We start from the raw sequence: 18,909 nt of genomic DNA on the forward strand, positions 1-18,909 counted from the left end.
ATAAAATCAATAACCTATTAATCTATAATTATAAAGAATGATTGAATAAATAAATAAGTGAGGGAGATGAGATGAACCTCCTGTGCAGAAGAAACATCCTAAATAATGTAGATTTACCTGCCTCAAGCCAGTGGGCAAAAATCCTCACTCCTTAACAACTTATTGTTGCATTTATTTTCTTTATCTTTTTATTTCCAATTTCACTATCTTCTGCTCTTTTGTATTTCTTCATTTTGTTATCACTTTTGTTCTCTATGCTTTGTTGTCATATCTAAGAAATGATTGCCAAAACCAATGTCGTGAAGATTTTTTTGTTCTAAGGTTTTATAATATATCATACTTTTAGGTCTCATCTCTTTTGAGTTAATTTTTGTGTATGGCATAATGTTAGGGTTAGTATTCATTCTTTTGTGTGTGAATGTCCAACACCAATTGCTGAAGAGGTTGTTATTGTTCAGTGTTATTTTCCCCACTGAATTGTCTTCGCACATTTGTTGAAAATCAGTCAACCATACATGCAAAGGTTTATTTCTGAGCTCTATTGTATGAGGCCATTCCATTGGCCTACATATCTGTCTTTATGCCAGTACCACCCCATAACTATGATAAATATTGTACCTGTGAAAAGACTTCAATACCCTACTTTCAACAATGGATAAGGAAATAGTCTTTTACTATTATTGTGGATCTGTTTATTTTTTCCTTTAATTTTGTTAATGTTTGCTTCATACATTAAGAGCTCTAATATATTTATAATTGTTATATTCTCTCTATGAATTATTGCTTTTATTATTATATAAGGTCCTTCGTTTTCTCTTATATAATATTTTATGTAAAATTTGCTTTATCTGCTATTGCTAAGTTCCTATTAAGCCATTTTGATTGTTATGTTGCTATATATGGGAAATGAGGGTCTGGGATTTTCTACTCAGCCATATTGCTGACCTCATTTCATTATTAATTTTTATATACATGCACTTGTGTGTGTGCATGTGTGTGTATGCTTTCATTCAATTTTACCATATGCATGTATTTATGTAACCACCACCATGATCAAGAAGGGAACTATTTTGTCATAGCATGGGATTCTATGATGCTACCTTTCACCCTCTCCCTAACCACAGGCAACCACTAATCTCTTTTGCACTTTTATAATTTTGACATTTGGGGAAAAAAAAATGTCATGTAAGAAGTGCTGTCAGCATCATGGGGACATAAGATGTCCTACATTTTTTTCCTTCAACAACATCAAAAATTCACCATCCATTAACAAATAAAAGTGCCACAGTAGGAATTGTGGGATCCAGCACCATATGCCAAGTTATTCAAGAGGAGTCTTGCCAACCAGTATATTGAGTAATAGACAGACAGACGCTGTTACTGGATGTGGAACCTGAGGGACTATGTGGACCAGTTTTAGCCCCTCTCTGCCACAATTGGTAAGCAGCTGGAGAACACTGACTTGAGAAGTCACCTATGGATGAGAGAGCCTTTGTGGAAGTCCAGATTCCTGAGGAAAAGTTCTAGTACTCTGTAGGGGGGGAATCTAGTTTAGACGCATTGGAGAAGGCATCAAGAACAGCTTGACTTTGCCAGAATCACCCTCCTCTAAGACAGCACAACTTAGTGAAAATGACATCTCCTTTGTCTGTGATTTCTCTTGTGGAGGAAAGGGAGGGTGAACACCTGTTTTCCGCTCCTGTCGGGGCTCTGCCAGAGACTCAATTCTCTCTGCAGTTTCAAAAGTATTAAATCAAGTAGCTTCATGACTGAGGGAGGGAAGAGATAAGGATAAGGCAGAAAGATTCTCAGAGATCATTAAAGAGATCTTGTTCCTGCCTACAACATTTTGGAAGCCCTCTCATGAACCATATGAAAAACCACATTTTCGGTACACCCAATGGAACCATGCTCACCCTCAAAATGTCCCATGTGCCACATATTCCTCTTCCCCCACGCTACCATGGCTCTGTGTATGCATTCTAAGGACAGAAGCAAATGGGAGCTCTGGAAGACAGGGAGCACATGCAAAACCCACATGAGAGTCTGCGGTCGAGGGAGAAACCACAAACTTGAATTGTAATACCACAGTCAAGAAAACAAAAGAGCTATCATCAGCCTACCTGATGTGTTGTATGACAGAAGACATGCCACAGGAAGGTTGGTGGGCAGAGGTGGAAGAGTATTTAAAGGTGATAACAGGTGATGGATAAAATTAAAATAAAATAAAGTGAAAAAAGAGATATCAGGGGTGTACCATAGAGAAACGACCATGTATGTACAAAGGGAGCAGGGAGTCATCTGCTAGTCAAGAGGGGCCTCAGAAAAAAAGTAACCCTGCCGACATCATGATTTTGGAATCCAGCCTCCAGAATGGTGAGAAAATACATTTCTATTGTTTAAGCCAAAAAAAAAAGAAAGAAACAATTCTGCCACAAGAAACATGGAGTAGGTACAATAATGAAGGTCGTGGTAAGTCTCAGAATCTATAGCAGGAGTGACAAAAGGTATTTCTCCCCTGAAGGCAGTAGGATTGGAGGAGGTAACTGCTACTGCAAATGCAAGAACACCAACACAAAGGCCAAGGAACATGAAAAATCAAAGAAACATGCCATCACCAAAATTTATAATAGCCTTCTACTACCAAACACAAAGTCATAAAATCTATTATTTTATCCCCAAAAGTTTTCAAATTGGCTATATAAGAAGACTCGATGTATTACAAGAAAAGACAAAAGGACAATTCAATCAGGAAAACAGTATGACAAAACAATACATGATCAAAATGAGAAAATTAACAAAGAGATAGAAATCATAAAAAAGAAAGAAAAGAAAACCAACACAGACTCTAGGGCTGAAGAATTCGAGGAAGTATATAAAAGTGCAGTAGAGAGCATCAAAATAAAAATAGGCCAAACAGATTAAAGTATTAGTGAGGTATAGACAGAAATTTTGAAATATCACACTAAGAAAACAACAACTACAACAACAAAAAACAAGAATGAAAAAGGGAGAAAGCCTAAATGATCTATGAGATGCATTTTAAGGAAACCATATCAGAACAATTGGAGTTCCAGAAGGAGAAGAGGAAGAGAGGGGACAGAAATATTACTGCGGGGAAAAACAATGACAGAGAACTTTGCAAACCTGGGGAATATTTAGAAATCTAAGTGGGTAAAGCAAATAAATCACCCTATTATTTTAATCCAAAAAATCTTCTTTAAGATTCATTATAATAAAACCATCTAAAATCAAAACAAAGGGGAAATTCTAAAGGCAGCAAAAGATAAAGGGAGGAAACGTACAAAGGAACTCTGCTTAGGTTCTTGATGTATTTTTCAGCAAAAAACCTTAAAAGACAGAAAGGATTTGGATAATATATATATTCAAAGTGATGAAAGAAAAAAATGCCAACTAAGAAGAATCTATCTGACAAAGTTATCCTTCAGAAACAAAGGAAAATAAAGTCTTTTGCATATAAACAAAAACTAAGGGAGATCACCACCAGTAGACCTGATTTGCAATAAGTGTTGAAGAGGAGTTCTTCAAGCAGAAATGAAAATATTAGTAATATGAAAATATACAGCACACTGATAAAGGTAAACATATAGTCAGATTTAGGAAACTCCAGTTATATAATATGATGCTATGTTAACCACTTAACTATAATGTAAATGTTAAGGACAAGAGTATCAAAAATAACTATAGCAAGTATAATTTTTAATGAGTAGACAATATAAAAACAAGTAAATTGTGCTGTTTAAAATATAAGGCATGTGAGGAAAAGCATAGAGTCTTTAGGTGTGATCAAAGTTAAGTTGTTTCATACAATAGACTGATATGTGTAAAATGTTTTATGTAAAACTCATGGAAATTAAGATGCAAAAACACATAGTAGATTCACAAACGATAAAACAAAGAAAATCAGAACATACCACCATGGAAAATCATCAATTCACAAAGCACCACAGCAAGAGAAAGAAAAGAAAAAGAAAAAAAGGAGAATTACAAAACAGAAAATAACCCATAGCACAACATTAGGACATTAGTAGGTCCTTAAATATCAATAATTACTCTAAATATAACTGGATTAAATTTGCCAATCCAAAGACACAAAGAGGCTGGGTGGATAAAAAATAAATAAATAAAAATAAGTTTAAAAAAAACCAGATCCAACTATATGTTGCCTACAGGAGGTTCACATCAGCTGTGAGGAGAGACATAGGCTCAATCTGAAGAAATGGAAAAAGATACTACATGAGTGTGGATACCAAAAGAGAGTGAGGACAGCTATAATTTATCAGACATAACAGACTTGAAGCGAAAAGTGGTACGTATGCCTTTGGTTCCCACAAATACCCAGACCCGTGATGTCACTGCATTATGTGGACTTTAATAGCCTCTGCCCCTGGCCCACAGAACACCTGGATGACAGAGGGGGGCACGGAGCCCCTGCTCATGACAGAAGGCTGGACATTCACTTGTCCATTGTGGACAGAGCATCCTGTCCCCACCCCAACCTTCCATTGGGCATGGCTTAATTAACTGTCTCAAATGAGATCAGCATAAGAGACTTTTTCCAAACAGGCACGCCAAAGGCTATACCATAAGCCAAAATAATACCGTGGATCTGGGGAGCCTATATATAGACTGGGGGCTGGGGGCTCCTCTCAGAGACAGGGAATTTCACAGCCTGATAGAGACCTGGCACCCTACACCCCCAGTATTAAAGGGAATCCCCATTACTTTTGTAGCTATGTGACAGACCATAATGATTTTGCAGAGCTACTTGAAAAGTAATAGTGATAGTCATGATAATATTATTATTGTTATTATAACAACTAACATTTACTCAGCACTTACTACATACCAGGCCCTATTCTATTCACTTTTTTGTACTAACTCATTTAATGCTCATCACACTGTCGGAGGAAGGTAGGACCTTTATTTCATTTAACTTTCACTTTCTGGGGCTTTTTTGTTTTAATAGCAAAAGAATGCATGCTCTTTAGAACAAAGCAAAGAGTACAGAGATGTGTAAAGACCAAGATCAGTCTCTTCCATGCCTGCAGATCTCTTCCTGTCCATCCCTGCTCTATTTCCGCTCTCGTGGTGCCACCAAGACCAGCAGCCTCATGTACACAGTCTGTCCTTAGGGCAGCACAGGCATGCACATATTGAAGGCTCTCTGAGATTTATCTTTCCCATTTTGTGGATAAGGAAAATGCAGCTCAGAGAGGTTAAGTGACTTGCCCAAGTTTACACAGCAGTCAAGTGGAGGAGCTGGTACTTAGTGGACTCCCAAGTTTAACATCAAAGCGTGTGACCTTACCTACTAATCTACACTGCCTTCACAAGTTATATCATTCTGCCCATTGACTCAGAACCAAATCCTGTCCTTTCCCACCTAACCTTTATCCTGGGCTCACTTTGTAGTCAGAGAGCTTGAGTCAGAATCTTGGTTCTGTCACTGCTTATAGCTGTGTGACCTGGGCCAATGGCTCCACCTCATGAAGCCTCAGTTTTCTCACCTGTGCAGGGGGTGGGAGGAGGGAGGAAAGTACAATTCCAGTGGCTCCATCTTTAGAATTTCCCAGGATCCATCCACTTCCCATCATGCCACAGCCTCCACCTGGGCCACACCACCCACCAGGAGTCCTCCCTCTTCTGGCTGTGCTCCCACACAGTCTGCCCTCCCCACACAACCAGAGGGATCCCTCTCAGAAAACATCTGGTCCCAACTCTCCTCTGCTCCACACCCTCATGGACACTCTTGAGGCAAAGCCAGGCCTTACCAGGCCTGATGACAGGGCCGACCTCATTTCCTGCCACCACTCTCTCTCTCTTGCACACCCCACTCCAGCAAACTGCCCCCTGTCTTCTACTTATCAGGGCAATTTCTTCCCTCACTCTTGCTGGTCACTCCTTCTACAATGCTCTTCCCAATGTCCACATGACTCCCTCACCTCCTTCGGGTCTTTGTTCTAACGTCACCTTCTCAGTGAGGCTTTCCCTGACTTCCTCCCCTCACCACACTGAGCTGTGGCGGAGGGGGGGGAGGCGGGAGGGTTGGGGTTGTCCCTAGTCTGTCTGCATGCTCCCCACAACCACCTGTGGGACTCCAGGAGCTGTCCAGAATGCTGGAGTTTGAATGTTGGCTCTGCCATTTACCAGCTGTGTGACTCTGGGCAAAGTACTTAACCACTCTGTGTCACCAATATGTGCAGGTTTCTCTCATTGGATGGATAGAACCTTGGCCAGGCTTCCCTGCTTCACCCTGGCAAGGCAGTGCAGATGCTCCCAGCTCAGCCTTCACTGGGTAAATGCCCATATGTGTAGGTTAATGTTTTAATTAGGTTTATGCCTTGTCCCTCCAAGAGCCAACTTCTCGGTCCAGGCATTTCTCAAACTGCCTGCTTCCTGGTCCCAGTGCCCCTGACCTGCATTGCCAGTCATGTGCACCTGGTGCAGGCAAGGTCTTTTTAGAACTGAGGGCTCTTTGCGGCAGCTCCCAACTCCCCACAGAGTCCCCACCTTAACTGAAGCCCTAACTTCTCCCAAAAATCATCCTTGCGAGGCTGCAGCTTTATAGCAGCCACACTTCAGTCAGTCCCCACCTGGACTCGCAGCCAGCTGTGGTCCCCAACTTTCTAGCCATCGAGATGGCCCGCTGTCATGGGGGAAATTTGGCTGGGCTATCAGGCTCTGCCCTAGCAAGACAGTCCAGCTTCTCCCAGCTAAGCATTCACAAGGGAAATGTGCATATATGTAGGTAAGGGCTCTTATTTAGGCATATGCCTTGTTCCCCAAAGACCCAGCCCTGGGACCAGGTTTCTGCAAACACCTTGGTTTGGTTCCTGGTGCCCAGTGCTTTTGAATTGTAGTGCCCTCACATGCACAATAGGTGCAATGGGCCCCTGGGACAGTGGGTCCCCCAGCCTGTGGGGATGCCAGAGTGGTTCTCGGGCCTTGGCATATAGCAGCATGGAGGGAGCTTCCACCCCTCCCAGAGGAATTCATTCTGTGGCTGCAATTTGAAAAGTGACTACAGCCTCATTGGTCTTTATGTGGACTTGCTGCCTGAAGAAGTCATGTCTTCTCCAGCCACAGGGTGGTCTAGGTGCCTCTCCTTGGAATGAACCTTGACCTGGACACTCAGCCTGGCTCTGTCTCAGTATTCCAGATTCTTCCAGCTCAGTTTTCAGAAAGTGATGTGCACATACATATGGGAAAGACTTTATTGGCAAACCCAAAAAGATTGGTAACAGTCTATGGTGGAAGCAGGCACTGTTGAACATTGTTGCTTGGAGAACAGGTGTACAACCTCTACTTAGACATTAAATATCTATTAAAATTTAATGTACATACCTTTTGATACCGAAATCACACTGCTACAGACATACCTTTTAGATATGCTCTCTAGCAAATGGTACTGTATTAAGGGCTGTTCATTGAACATTTTTCTGTAATTACAAAATTCTGGGACAAACATACATATCTATTACAATAACACTGGTTAAACAAATTTTTATACATCCATTTAGTGTAATACTTGCAGCTGCTTACAAAGAGATGGAATGACCTGAAGGCTATATATTTAAATAAAAATAATAATAATAAGCAGGACTATGGTTTATAGTTAACATTTGGTCTAGCAGATAGCATGTATATAGTTGTACTTTCCAAGAATATCTCTAGAATAATATCTATGAAACTAGGTACATATTTGACTCTAAGAAGAGAACTAGGTGACTAGGGGACAAGATGAGAAAAAAGAATTTGTTCATTATTTTGTGCCTCCCATATTTTTAACAGGATGAATTATATTAATTAACTAATCAAACAAATTTCATTCAATGAGTAAGAAAAAATTAGATGTAATAAAATTCAATATAAATGTAAAATAAATCAAAACAAATTTGTTTCATGTTCTCTACTTTATTAGTTCTGGAAATAGCAAACAAACTTATTTTTCTATTTATTTAACATTACTATTTATATAGTGTGTCCCAAGATTCACGCAATATTTGCAATTGAATTGAATTGCAAATCTTGCATTAATTTTGGGACACACTATAAAACTACTTATTTTATCTTTGCTCAAAGAAATTTTAAGAGATCATACCCCTTTATAAATCCGGCACAGTTGACTAATCCGAGTGATTACCCAGTTTTTTCCCCTAATAATTATTAAAGAATGTAAATATTAAGATTTTATTTATAGTCTTGCTAATTATTAAGGCAGGAAATCTTCTTTTTACAAATGAAAGGAGAACGTTTAGTACAATCAGCAGTAGCAATATTTGTTGGCTTGAGGAATCCACAGTTTGCCTTTGTCACAGATTCTTGAAAATTCCTGCATTAGAGAATATATTTATTTTAGAAAGTCATTCCTTAGACAAAATCTAATTGTCACATAATATATGTGTATAATTATTTTGATGAACATAAACATTTTTGACAGATAAATAGCTATAAAATAAAAAGTATAATTCTATCTAAAACTAATGAAAATAATGCCATCGACAGTTAAAAATAGGCAAGGAGTAGAAAAGGAAGTTTAGAATGGGCTATATACATGGATTGGACATGTACATTCTAATTTCGTCTGAGACTTCTGAAATTTCTACATTTTAACTTACATGTGTTGCATGACACATTATAACTAGATAGAAAAATATTTCCAGTTTCCTAAGACTCAGATTAATATGCATAGAGCATGGGTCTCTTTTGTTAGCCTTACTTTGAACATAGAAGGTGCTTATTTGCATTTAAACCAGAGTGTACTTCTTTCCCACAGAACTTAATATCTTCCACACCAAATAAAGCATTAAAACTTTGTGAAAATGAACAATAAGAATAGGAATCATGTGTTTTAAATGATGGGGAAAGGCTGCAACTAACAAATCTATGTTGAATTACTAATGAGAGAGGACTACAAGGAATTATGTAGATTTGTGCAAAATAATTACAAGAATGATACCAATGACCATAGAAGAGATTCAAGATTGCTAAATGATTATTTCAAATAGATTTTTTTAAATTCTTAAATGACATCAAGTAAATGGCTACAAATTTTACTTAGGAGGGCTGGGTTTCAATACAACTTTTCTTTCATTGTTAGATATTGACCCTTTCCTCCAACCACACCTTTCAACACAGCTAGTATCACAGAATACACAGGAGAATGATACAAAACAAACTGTTGCTTTACTGGGTCTGGACCCTTCATTAAAAGACATGGGAGGAACCTGGTCAGCACGGCTCAGTGGTTGAGCATCAACCTATGAAGCAGGAAGCCATGGTTGGATTCCCCGTCAGGGCACATGCCTGGGTTGCAGGCTCCATCCCTAGTATGGGGCATGCAGCTGGCGGCCGATTAATGATTCTTTCTCATCATTGATGTTTCTATACTCTCTCTCCCCCTCTCCCTTCCTGTCTGAAATCGATCTCTCTCTATATATATATTAATAAACATGGGAAGAAATAATGCTCTTAGGGGCTGAGATTTGCACTTGTTTGCCTGTCTGAGAAATGAGATCAAATGGAATTAGAGATGTGACCTAATTCCTATGAATATTTTCCTGTTCTTGGTTTATAATCTATGAATCAGTTACCGAGAAAGAAATGGAGGGGAAGACTATGAAATAAAATCTTACAGTTTCTGAGATGGTGTTGAGTTATCCAGCCACACCCAAGGGTGATTAGCTCCTTTTTTATGTAATCCAATCCAACCTCTGTATTTGATCTTTGATTGAAGAAAGGTCTGGAAGAAAATTAAAACTACTACTATTATTCATATTATCAATTATAACACTGTACCTATAAAGGTCTCTCATAAAATACTGGGCATATTTATCTTCAAGCACCCCTAGAATAAACTGACCAGGCACTAATTTTGCTATAAATTAATTTTCCTAAATGCAATAACAATGCATTTATTCTCTCTCTCTCTCTCTCTCTCTCTCTCTCTCTCTCTCTCTCTCTCTCTCTCTCTCTCTCTCTCCTTCCATATCCCACCCAACATTTTTCAATATAACTAAGTTGTATAGAGGAAAATTGACATAGTTTATCTTTAAATGCCTAGGAAAAACATAAGGGTATGATAGAGCATGTCAAAAATATACTTTATAATTCCTATATCTCTGAAGAAGTACTAAAATTAAATGTTCATTCATTATTTCATTCACATTTCTTTTTGCTAGATGCTAGTGGTATACAAAATGTATAAAGCCAATCTCTGATTTCAAATATCAGTGGATTTAATTCACTCTTAGGCTTTAATTACACTCTAGGCTTTGCACTAGTAAAGCAGCAACACACTGAAAATTCTAAAGCACGAATGTGAGAATAATGTGCTCTATAACAAAATGTGTCACAGAATTTATATAATCTGTCAGTATTCCAGTTTGAGATGCTGACACAAGGTCATTATCAAGTGAGATAATAATATGAAGCCTCACTTTTGCTCTTACCAACAGCCAAAGTTTCAAGAAATTTCAATGAGCTACAATAGTTCATGGAAATACAGGGATGACAGACATAAGCAGTTTCTTTAAAACTCTATAGTCCAGAAATAAAACTGAGTAGAATGGATTGGAAATTACAAGAAAAATATGGATTATAAATAAAGTTAATTTCCTGAGAGTAGAACAAAACATATCATTTAGAAATTGATTGATTTTAAAAAAATGAGGCTTTAGAATTCAGAGGCCCTCAAATTTTTTAAACAGGGCGCCAGTTCACTGTCCCTCAGACATTCCACACATGCGCACTGCGGGCCCAGGACCAGTCGGCTGCTAAGCAGGACAGACAGCGGCGGCAAAAACACCCGGCGGGCCGGATAAATGTTTCAGCGGGCCGCATGTGGCCTGCGGGCCCTAGTTTGAGGACCCCTAAAGTTTTTAGATCAAGGTATTTGTAAATTATACCTGGATTTTTTGACATCATATTCGATTACTTAGTACATCCAATTTTTGTAAAGAAAAATTAATTCATAATGTCATTTTAATAATAGAATAATTTTATAAATAAGAAAACATGGGGTTTTGGCTCATACTTTATAAAACATTAATAGGAATTACACTACTAGGACTAAATACCATGAATGGAATTCAGTGCCTAAATTGAATCATTTAAGGGAAATCTACAGAATCTGTCAGATTGGCTTCATATTTCCAAATGTTATTAATGATTGCAAATGTGATCTAGATTTTCTCTTCTGGGAAACAGAAGCTTCTTCTATCATTCTGAATTATGAGTAACACAAAAATTCATTTTCAGGCATATTCATTCCCTTAATTTTTCATCGTATATGTCCCATGCCCATGAGAGTGACTCGTCTTCCCTTAGAAGTATGATCCCTCCCAAATATTGATGATGGCAGAAGAAAGCTCAGTACAATGAGAAGTAGTCTTTTAGACTCCTCATATTGTTGAAGGCAGTTTTTCCTTCCCATGTATTAGTCCCAAGAGGCTAAATCCTAAACAATCTGATGTATACTAACATGTGAAGATAAAACAGATAGAATAAAAACACTGAAAATTATTCTATGGCACCCAAAGCAAAGCTATTTCTCTTGGTTTGAAACAGTGGTTCTTTCAGGTCTCCGTTACACCTGTGTCCCCTCCTCTGGAGGTAAATCTTCACTATGTACAAGGGCTTCAAACCACTGTGACCACGTAATATTGGAGGAAAGCTTAACCAACCAATGGCCCTAACTCAGTACATATGAGCTTCTCAGGAAGCACTTACTCAGGTTTAATAGGGGGAACATACCTGCTCCTCTTTGCTTTCAATCTTAATGAGACTAGAACCAAGGTCTTGGCATGACTTCTTACTCTCAGTCCAAGTTCCCTCTGCTTTTGAAAAATGATAACAGTTCTCTCCACAGCAGGACCACTTTTCTTGACATGTGTTATAATCTTTATCTTGAAAACAAAAACCACCATCATCCACAAGAGCATTTGGAGACTGTAATTTTTATGTATTTTATGGTTTAATTCAGAAAATAAGTGATTTCCCTGTATCCCAAAAGTTGGAGTGTTGGGAATAGCTCTTCTGCCAAATTCTGTAGATAATAGTGTGGAGCCAGATACTCTCTGACAGAACCAAGACCACTACTAAGACTGCACTGAGGAATCTGGATTTCTCAGGTACAAAGAAACTGCAGCAGCCTTGACCGGTTTGGCTCAGCGGATAGAGCATTGGCCTGCAGACTCAAGGGTCGCAGGTTCGATTCCAGTCAAGGGCATGTACCTTGGTTGCTGGCACATCCCCAGTGGGGAGCGTGCAGGGGGCAGCTAATCGATGTTTCTCTCTCATTGATGTTTCTAACTCTCTATCCCTCTCCCTTCCTCTTTGTAAAAAATCAATAAAACATATTTTTTTTAAAAAAGAGAGAGAAAGAAAGAAACTGCAGCAATATAGGACAGTTCTGCATGAAGGAAATAACTCTTCAAAGTGGGTGTATGGGAATGGTATTAATTCCAAGGGATCTATATTAGGTAACATTTATCCATAAGCATAAAATACTGAAATAATCAGATCAATATGATACTATAAAAAGGATTTCTTGTTCCTGAAAATCAAGCTCTCAATAAGCTATAATAATGAAAATTAATTTGATGAGGAAAGGTGAGCAAAATTAAAGATTCTGAAAAAGTACCCGATAAAGTTTTAAGTTACTTATTAAAATGGGACAAAGGGGGATAATTCCATGGGGGGAGGAAACATCTGTGAGCTATCAGTTTAAGTATTCAGTACATACCAGCAAGAGGCGGTAAAGCAGGGTGAGATGGGTGATCTTCAACTTCTGGTGTTTCTGTCATAGTTTGAGTTTTGTTCACAGAAGAGATCTGAAAATCTTTAATCCATACTATAAAATAAAGGTGATGAATGGCTTTAACAGATCACTTTATTATGATAATTTATTCTAATTCTAAATGACAAAGTGAATGATGCTGACAAAACAGAAGTGCAATAGGGGGAAAATGAAAGGTTAAAATGTGTTGAGGTATCAGACATAAAATGTATTTTTAAATGAAACTATAACCTTCTACATATTACTTTTTCAAGTATGTAAGACAGTAATCAACATTTAGAAAATAGAAAATATAAACTGGAAATAAAGTATTAATTAATTTCTATGCCATCTATTCTTCAAAGAAAGATTTCAAAGCTCATGAAATTGACTGTTTTGTTTAGCATATTTTGCATTTAGAACTAGGGGTTTAGTGTAAGTTTATAATGAATTTGTTGAATATACTTGGGGAAAGAGCTCAGAAGGCTTCTTTTAATGTGCAAAACAAGAATTAAAATTTTCAAGCAGAAATAGCAATATCTTTCCAAAACTCATGAATAAAAAATGTAAAAACGTGTATGCATATAAGTATAAGCAATGGACACAGACAATAGTGTGGTAAAGGCCTGAGGTAGGGAGTGGGTGTGAGCTAGAAAGGGTCAAAGCGGGGGAGGGGAAGAAAGGGGACCTCTGTAATACTTTCAACAATAAAGATAAACTGTTTAAATGTAAAAACATAAAGTAAATGGCTCTTTAAGTGTGTACACATCTTTTTTAAAGTCCATTGAGGATTTGTTTCACACCTGAGAATCTTTATTTCCAATTCTGCTACTACCCACCATCATTCAGTCAAATTCAATGGCTACTTGTAAAAACCTAACAGCATCAACGGCAGTCTCTGAATGTTCTCAGTTATGACAAATATATTTTTATTGATTTTTTACAGAGAGGAAGGGAGAGATAGAGAGTTAGAAACATCGATGAGAGAGAAACATCGATCAGCTGCCTCCTGCACATCTCCTACTGGGGATATGCCCGCAACCCAGGTACATGCCCTTGAACGGAATCAAACCTGGGACCCTTCAGTCCGCAGGCCGACGCTCTATCCACTGAGCCAAACCAGTTTCGGCTCAGTTATGACAAATATAACTTTTGCTCCAATTCAGCAATCTATTCCAATATTTATATAATGGACCTGAAATTTAAAAAACACATTGACACCTCCAATTCCTAAATACTATCATTTCTTGTGATTAATCAATTTCCTTCTCCTTTTTTGTCTATCCAAGGCCAAACAATAAGGAACCAATTTTGACAATCCCTCAAACAGGAATGCTTTTTTTTTTATTTCAACATGTCCTATGCCATTCATCTGATATCTTCATGCCATTATGTGAGCACTAATATTTTATTATAAAGATAGCTTCATTTTTTAAAAAAATCAACCCCTTTAAACTGAGTCCATTGGAAGCTGTATTTTAGGTGTCATACATAGGTTCTAACCCTTAGAAGATACTCAACATTGTTAGTTGAATGAGTGAGCAAAAGAATTAATAATCATCAAGGGAAAGCTATTTAAAGCAAGTATTGTGTACAAGTGTTTTAAAATTGATATGAAATATATCAAAACTCATACAGAAAAATAGATAGAGCTTATTTTCCTTTGTGATTCAAGCAGCACCACATTATAATAAGGAAATTAATATTCAAATAAAGATTCTCCTAATTCTCTGGCCATATGGAATACCTCATTCTATATAAAAAATAAGTTTGACTATACATTTAAACCTCACTTTACAGATCAGCAAAATTAATACTATTTGGTCTATAACACTGTTTTGTGTGGAATAACAGCTAAGTGGTAGCAAAATAACAAAATCACCATCATTAATCAACACCTACATCGTTACTAACATTTCTATCAAAGCTCATAGTTTACAAAGGCTCAGCAGAGGGTCAGTAGTTATAGTATCTCATTTTTCATCCTGGCTCATTGTTCTCATAAGAAATGTATGAATCTGCTACTTACTCATATATCCTAAGACTGTGATTACCAGCAGGAGAAGAAAACAGATCATTCCCAGGCTTATTGCAATGATTTTCCATGTGAATTCTGTACAAAATGAAATAAAAACCACCACCAAATATATAGTAAACATTGAACATAGCAAAGCCATCAGAATTAGAACAAAATGAAAATTTATTCTAGAGTTTAAAAATAATATCACTATTTACTGTGGGCACAAATTTCATTAACTATTAAATTTATATATGTTCCTAGATTTATAAAGAACCAGACATGCAATATCAAATATGTAGGGACACAATTATCATGTTTTCATGTTTTTTTCTTACCTGTTATATGCTTTCATAAAACAAGAAAAAAACTTTACCTCTCCTTTTACCAGTTGGATGTCTTTTGTTCTGCTTCTTTGGATAGGGCAATTTTAGCTCTGCATATGTCATTCTCTCCTCATTCATTTCTGAAGGCTGCAGGCAAAGAATACGGCAAGAATCCCTGGCAGTGTTTCATAAGGCATAATCAACAACATTGAAAAATGACAACATCCAGCATGAAGTACTAGGAGAGTTAAATGAATGATAAATGTGATAGAATGAAATAAACATGTTAAAGTAACCATTTATCTCAGAATCTTAGAAAAAACAATTTTTAAAATGTCCCTTTGTGATGCCTTTCAATGAAGTCCTACACAATTAAATAATGGTACACTGCAATATGTGGGCATGGTATAATAAGTTTTTAAAATAATTGAATTCACTGCCAAATTTTTAAAATTGATGTTTTATATTCTCATAAAAATCTAGATTTATATCATCTTATGAAACATTATATTTGATCACTTAGAGCCTGAATTATGCCAAATGGAAATTATATCCTGAAATTATATACCAAATAGAGTAATTCCACCTTAGGAAGGGCACACACACACAAGGCAATCTGACAAATTCCTCAACTTGCTAGATTGTCTTATGTCAGACACCATTCAGCCATTCATATTACTCGAACCTTATAGTCACTGGAGTCATAACTCCTCTCTTAATGTGTGAGAAACAGACAGGAATCATATGACTCAGGAAAGGGAGTTTAGAAAGTAACATTAAATGAGAGATGTATAACTTGTAATTCTAATAACAATGCAGAGAGTGATAAATTTTTTCCAATTTATAGACAACTGAGCCTCAAAGAGTATAAACAATATTTCCAAGGTCACATAGCTAGTAAACGATAGTCTTTAGTTCAAATAAATATATATAAATAATGTATATAATAAGTATATATAAATATGTAAAAATATAATAAATTATTATTTAGTTCAAATGTATATATAAATATATATGTGATATAAACATATATGTTATAATGGAACATAATACTTATATAAATATATAGACATATGTAAATTTACTACAGGTATATATTATGTAGTTTCTTTATTGATTAATATTCAATTAAAAATATGATTGTTCATCTGTTCTTAAATATTAGAAACAATACACTCTAAAAATGCATAATAACCTGTCTCCTCTAGATATATATACATAAATAAATAGTGATTAAAGAGGAAAAAACATTTTTCCCAAAATAATATTTTTAATAACTCTGTAAAGAAATCACATATCACTCTTCTTCCTAGATTTCACTCTTGCATTCTTAAAATGTCTTAATATTTCACCATTTAATTACTTTATAATTTGAGGAAACTTGATTTGAAAAATAATCAAAAAATAATAAAATATATAAATACATTTTCATGTTTTTCAATAAATGTTCTACCAAAATTATAAGATAAATTTTGTTTTAAAGTTACATTTTTCTATCTAACTGGGTTTTCTTTAGTTTTTTAAAATTAAATATCTGTATGTTTAATAAGAAAACAAATTTATAAATATAGAGCCGGATTTATTTTCATAGAAAAATAATCATATCAAAATATTCTAATTTTTTATATTACACTTAACATAAGGATGAGGGAATGTAAGCTTTGGATCGCTCATTACTAGTTAGGCAGCACTAACGGAGATAAGATGAAAAACACCACAGACTTATACTATCTAGTAAATATTCTCCCAAGCGGTTGATGATTTAAAAGGTCATATCTGCATAGCAAATATTTTGACCCACTCTCATCCTGATCCATTCATGTTTCTGCCTATAGAATAAAATTAACATTAGATTTTGATTAACATGAACCCAAGTCAATTCTTTCTTGCAACAGTCAAAAGCCCTCCCAACTTTCTACATGGCTTTCCTGCAGCAAATTCAACTTTATCCTTCTTTTCTCAGCAGCGTGCCAAAACAGACTTGGGTCACACACCCATCCTGGATGATCATACCTGTGTCTATGGGATCCCGCCAGCTGGAGGACAAGCTTGGTCAGGAACACGCTGGCTTGTGCTGGCTCTGCTGGCCTCTCACCTCTGCTTCGAGACTAGCAGGTCCTGGTTGATATGTAGGACTGGCCCCAGACAGTCCCTGTCAGAAGAAAGATAGCCACATCTGATGTGACAGGAGCTATTCCCACACAGAAAGTTTCCACTGGGTCAGCATTTCATTTACTCCCACACTCTGTGTCACACAAGAATCATAGATCACTAAAAGACTAAATTCTGTGGACACTTTGTGGATCAACTCAAGCTTGAGCCTTACCAATTTTCATAAAGCTTTAAGAGAAAATAGCCATCTCAGAATCTCATGAAAATAGCAAATGGTTCACAAAGAAATATATATATATATATATATATATATATATATATATATATATATATATATATATATATCAAAAAGGAAATATTCGTATTCTACCTGGCATGATTCATACCTTATTTCCTTTTTATAGACTGAATTGGGCTTAAAATATTGAATGGACTTGAATGTAGTCATTTTAAAGCATCAAAATCAAATCATCTGACCCATTAGTTGTAGCCAAATGTCAGAGCATTTATAAAAACTTACTATTTGTTTAACTCAATGAGCAGTTTTATGCACTAACCCTAGAAATAGGGGTTAGATGCAAACAAAAGCAGGTTTGTTTGTTTGTTTGTTTGTTTTTGTTTGTTTTCATATCAACCACATTGATCTATGTGCCTAAAGGGCCCCCAGTGCTCTGATGCTTTAAAAATCTTTGCAGAAATATGTAATATTAACAGAAATCTGCTTTCATGTCAGCTGCACTGTTTGAAGTCTTTTCAAAAGCTCTCTTCCATGGCTTGAGGCTCCTTCCTTCATCACTCACAAACCAAAACTTTCTTACCCCTTCTAAATAACGGTAGCAAGTTTCATATCATTTAGCTTTTTTTCTTGTAGGTTTGCTTTGGCTTATTCAGATTCATTGCGAGGACCTAACTGATTGCTTTGAGGGAGAAGGATTCTGACCTAAATAATCATAAAAGCATTCCAGAAATTCTTCTTGTAATAGAGCTTTCTCTTAAAGGCAAACGTTAGCATTTAGGCCTGCCATGAGCTATGATCTTCCAGGCTTGCATGTATATTAATGCCTCTCTTTGGCGGCTGCATATCTCAGTCTATGCTTTTTTGTCAAATCCCCAAATCCATAATTTGTCATTTAACCAGTATGTGTATGATAAATGTGGGGTTTTTTTGCTACAGAACAGTTTATACTTTTTTTGTAAAGTATAATTAAGACAGTAAATTGACTTTGCAGGTGTATCCCACAGAGTGAATAAGTATGGTGGTGGTTGTTTTTTCTAATACAGGAATTTTATTATATAAGGTGACTGAGTTTGCATTTTTTTTCTTTATTGATTAAGGTATTACCTATGTGTCCATATCCCCTCTTTGCTCCCTACACACCCCCAGCTCATGCCCTCACCCCCCCCCCCCCAGTGTCTGTGTTCATTGGTTATGCTTATATGCATGCATACAAGTCCTTTGGTTGATCTCTCACCCTTACCCCCATCCTCTCCTGCCTTCCCTCTGAGGTTTGATGGTCTGATTGATGCTTCTCTGGCTCTGGCTCTATTTTTGTTTATCAGTTTATGTTGTTCATTATATTCCACAAATGAGTGAGATCATGTGATATTTATCTTTCTCTGACTGACTTATTGCGCTTTAGCATAATGCTCTC

General features: G+C 36.5%; 1 protein-coding gene across 1 annotated transcript; it reads right to left on the reverse strand.

Annotated features, from left to right (window-relative positions):
• Positions 1-7,546: 7,546 nt before the first annotated feature.
• LOC132226038 (natural killer cells antigen CD94-like) lies at positions 7,547-17,265 on the reverse strand. The gene is made up of 7 exons (XM_059680940.1): positions 17,159-17,265; positions 15,196-15,292; positions 14,832-14,915; positions 12,770-12,877; positions 11,779-11,930; positions 9,660-9,766; positions 7,547-8,356 (listed from the first exon to the last, which is right to left on the reverse strand). The coding sequence occupies exons 2-7, from the start codon at positions 15,281-15,283 to the stop codon at positions 8,230-8,232; spliced, it is 666 nt and encodes a 221-aa protein (XP_059536923.1). The 5' UTR covers positions 15,284-15,292; positions 17,159-17,265; the 3' UTR covers positions 7,547-8,229.
• Between the last annotated feature and the right edge of the window lie 1,644 nt (positions 17,266-18,909).

Source organism: Myotis daubentonii, chromosome 2 (assembly GCF_963259705.1).
Source record: "Myotis daubentonii chromosome 2, mMyoDau2.1, whole genome shotgun sequence".
Taxonomy (NCBI): Eukaryota; Metazoa; Chordata; class Mammalia; order Chiroptera; family Vespertilionidae; genus Myotis; species Myotis daubentonii.

Excerpts from the sequence above, each read along its gene's own strand:
- LOC132226038 (XM_059680940.1), bottom strand. The coding sequence starts at position 15,283 with ATGAATGAGGAGAGAATGACATATGCAGAGCTAAAATTGCCCTATCCA. Across the intron at positions 14,916-15,195 it reads TCCAACTGGTAAAAGGAGAG|AATTCACATGGAAAATCATT; the intron begins GTAAAGTTTTTT and ends CATTTTGTACAG. Across the intron at positions 9,767-11,778 it reads TTGAAAGCAAAGAGGAGCAG|ACCTTTCTTCAATCAAAGAT; the intron begins GTATGTTCCCCC and ends ATTTTCTTCCAG.